This window comes from Sinocyclocheilus anshuiensis, unplaced genomic scaffold, assembly GCF_001515605.1.
Source record: "Sinocyclocheilus anshuiensis isolate Anshui unplaced genomic scaffold, SAMN03320099.WGS_v1.1 scaffold1035, whole genome shotgun sequence".
Classification (NCBI taxonomy): domain Eukaryota; kingdom Metazoa; phylum Chordata; class Actinopteri; order Cypriniformes; family Cyprinidae; genus Sinocyclocheilus; species Sinocyclocheilus anshuiensis.
The window spans coordinates 51,179-54,844 of NW_015547672.1; the positions used below are offsets into that span (position 1 = coordinate 51,179).

At 36.0% G+C, this 3,666-nt stretch overlaps 1 protein-coding gene and 1 long non-coding RNA gene across 2 annotated transcripts in view; both read left to right on the forward strand.

Annotated features, from left to right (window-relative positions):
- Positions 1 to 2,489, forward strand: part of LOC107702791 (notchless protein homolog 1-like) — a 10,928-nt gene extending 8,439 nt beyond the window's left edge. The window contains exon 11 of the mRNA XM_016505207.1: positions 2,301 to 2,489. Coding sequence (XP_016360693.1) covers positions 2,301 to 2,472 — 172 coding nt within the window. The 3' untranslated portion in view covers positions 2,473 to 2,489. The remainder of the gene's footprint in view (positions 1 to 2,300) is intronic.
- On the forward strand, positions 281 to 948 carry LOC107702793 (uncharacterized). Its single transcript, XR_001635792.1, has 2 exons — positions 281 to 377; positions 490 to 948. It is a non-coding gene; the product is annotated as an uncharacterized LOC107702793 (long non-coding RNA).
- Positions 2,490 to 3,666: the final 1,177 nt, after the last annotated feature.

Below are 3,666 nucleotides of genomic sequence, written 5' to 3' on the forward strand. Positions count from 1 at the left end.
TGGCAAAAAAAATAAATAAATAAATAAAAATAAAAATAAATATATATATATATATATATATATATATATAATGAGACAAAAAATGTTGCATATTTTGTATATTTTACATATTTGTTAACCATATCTTTCTAAAATAGTTAACCAGTAACTTGCCACATTTAGAGATGACTTATGACGGGCCACTAAGCAACCGCCTTGCAACCACATAACAAAATGCTAAAAAACACTCCAAATACATTAGCAACAGCATAGCAGTGGTTTTTGCCTGGACAAACACCACTAATCTAGTTTTCTTTCATTGCTCAGGTTTTTGCAGTTGACTGGAGTCCTGACGGACAGAGAGTGGCCAGTGGTGGAAAAGACAAGTGTTTAAGGATGTGAGTGACCCTACATCCTGCACAGATTATTTATTTCCACACACGCACAATGCGGTGTGCCACGCCACCTGGTAGGAACACCTGGCATGTCTTATCTTCTGTTCCCCTTTAGATGGAGGAAGTAACCCAGAGAAACCAGCGGCTCCTGGCTCTGCATGCAACAGCCAATCAGGCGTCTCAAAGCATCACCCCACAGCATGGTGGACAGCAGTGTCGGAGCATTAAGCCTTAGCCTATTTGTCCAATGAAACCGCTTCGACAGCATCACAATAGCTGAAATATAATGCTCTCTGATGTTGTCGGGCCAGATAGCGGGAAGATAAAACGCTGCCTTTTTTGCCCCACTCAAATAAGCAATTGCCCTGTGGAAGTGCAGGCGAACTGACCCAGTCTAATCAGTGTAATCTTTCTCACACACATTTGTAATTAACTTAATCCCTAATGCTGCGATACAGGCGGCATTAACTGGGTCTGTTCCAGTGCCTAGAGATAACCAGCGTCGTCACAGTGGACCGTACTACGTCAGCAGATGTTTTCTCATTTAACAAGCAGTAAAAGGATTTTTATGGGACCCGTGTCATGTGGCTTTCTTATCTTGAATGAACAACTGTAGAGCATCAAAAGCAGTTTGTTGTTATCGCACAGAACATATATGACTTGAAGAGTCTTAAGATGGAATTCAAAGAGTTCGGATCGATTGATCAATATTGGCTACTCAATAAGGTCACAGGGACGGGAAACTGACCCTTTTTGGTTTATTGAATCTGTGTTGAATTGGTTGTGAAGAAGCACTGCTTATATATCGGACAAGAAAGCAAAAGTAGCATGACTAGTACAGAATAAGCAACCTTTGTGGGAAATGCTTGTGTTAACGACAAAGAAGCTTATAAACAAATTGTGCAACTTAAAAAAAAAAAAAAGCTGCCATTTACATTGTATAAAAAAACATCAAGTTTGAATGCCCTGGTCTTCATGATTGCACTCAACATGCAAGTTTTATATCGAGTATTACGAATGTCTGAGCCTTGACCAGTTTTAAAACTTGCGGCAACATCACGATACATTTGACTTCTTAGAAAAGCACATTTTCAGAGCTGTATATGTAAACTAGGACAAAAGAACATGTGCATTACATTGATATTTCTGCGTACTTGGTTGTGCTATTACATTTCATGCCACATAAGTAGACTGTCTCATGACAACCTCTATAAAAGCATGGTGGTGAGAAGACACTTGCACGATTTTACCGACGTGCAAACTGATGAAACGCTTGCTCATGTATCAATATTTTTGTGCGTCAATAAATATACCGTAAGCTACAGGTTCTTTCTCGTGGCTCAAGCTCCTGGCTTCAACTATACAGACACAGATGGATGGTTTAAATCCTCTAGGCCAGAGGTCACGGTTCAAGTCTGGATCTTTAGACTTGACTGACGCGGCCAACTGTGTGTGGATAGTTCAGTCTGTCTCGATCAGTTCTGCAACCTGGTCCGTCTTCAGTCTGTTCTCCAGACATTGTTCAGTAGCTTTACAACCTCCTCGTAGAGAACAAAGACAATGGCCATGAAAGGTTTTGATCCACTTCAAATGTTGACTACTGTATATTTCAATATTAATATTAGTATATATAATATGTAAAGTGTGTGCATAGTATGCAAATATTCTATATGCTATGAATATCTACATTAGTGTTTGTATTTAGTATTAAATGGATTCAGTGACACAGACCCATAGTGTACTTCCAGCAGTGTACACTAGAGGGCACTCAAATCTCATCAGCGCTGGCATATTTTGCTTGTCTGTGCATGGCAACAACCCAGAGTTTCTTGAAATATAACGTCAAACACATCAATATGTTTTCTCTAACTTCGTGAAAGTGTACGACTGTATAACTCTCATTTTTTGTTGTTGTTGTTTTTCCAGGTACCTGACCTCACTTCGCGGTCATGTGGGGCCAGTGTACCAGGTGGCGTGGTCGGCAGACAGCCGTCTATTGATCAGTGGCAGTAGTGACAGCACCCTGAAGGTGTGGGACATCAAGAAGGGCAAACTGAACGCAGATCTGCCTGGCCACGCTGATGAGGTGAGACACTGAATGGATTTAGTTCAGAGGCTGGAGTCTTGCACAAATGCCAGAGCTTTAGATTGACTTCACTTTTTCAGTACACCTACATCAGTTATTTTAGTAGCATTTATATATTATTATAATAGTCATTATTTATAATATTTACGTTAGTAATATTTTTTTAAGATGTAGTAATTTTATGTGCTTTTGTCATTTTGTCAAATCTCTATATATATATATTTCATATCAGCCTTATTTAAATTTCATTTTTATTTTTATATTTTATATAGCTTTAATTTTTTTTTTTTTTTTTTTGTAGAACCTGTGATGCAAAGTGAAAAAAAGTGTTAAGGAGAGGTCATGCGAATTTTCAGTGTCACTTCAATAGGATTTCATGTGAGCTTCAAGAGGGTCACACGAGGGCGAAAGATTTTCCGATGCAGATTTTGCATCAGGTTCAGAGACCGCAGCTTAGAAGAACAGGTGACCCAAAATACTGTTATCATTTTTCGAGCTTTCAAGTCGAAGAACCAGACAGTCGCTGGTCTCCATTAACTTCCATAGTATGGAAAAAAAAATACTATGCAAGTCAATGGAGACCAGAAAATCTTTTGTTAGACATTTATACAGATTTGGCACAGCTCAAGGGTGAGTAAATGACAGAATTTTCATTTTTGGGTGAACTATCCCTTTAAAGGGGTCATATGATGCTGTTTTTTTTTTTTTTGGGGAATTTTAGTACTTCAACTTAATATTTCATTTAGTTGCCTAGGCAACAATTCTAATAGTTTTTTTTTTTATGTAATTTTCCATTTAAAATATTTTTATATTGGCTTTAATTTCAATTTCAGTTTTTTAAGTTTAAATGTTTTTGTTATGGGCTTTAAACATGTTATTGTTTTTTATTTCTATATAGCTTTTATTTATTTATATTTTGTAGAAATAAATTAATACAATATCTTAAACATTTATTTTGGTTAGTTGCCATGGTAACGGTTCTAAAATTATTAAAAAATGTCTACATTTTTATTTTTATTATTTGTTTTAAAAAAAATTTTGGGTAGTTTTAGTGAACTATGACAACAGTGACCTACATGTATTTTAAAATTAAATTTGTTTTATTTAATTCAATATTAGGATTATCATGGATATTTAAAACCTGAACATACAAGGGAATTTTAAAATTTAAAAATGCATGGAAAATTATATTATATATATTAATTT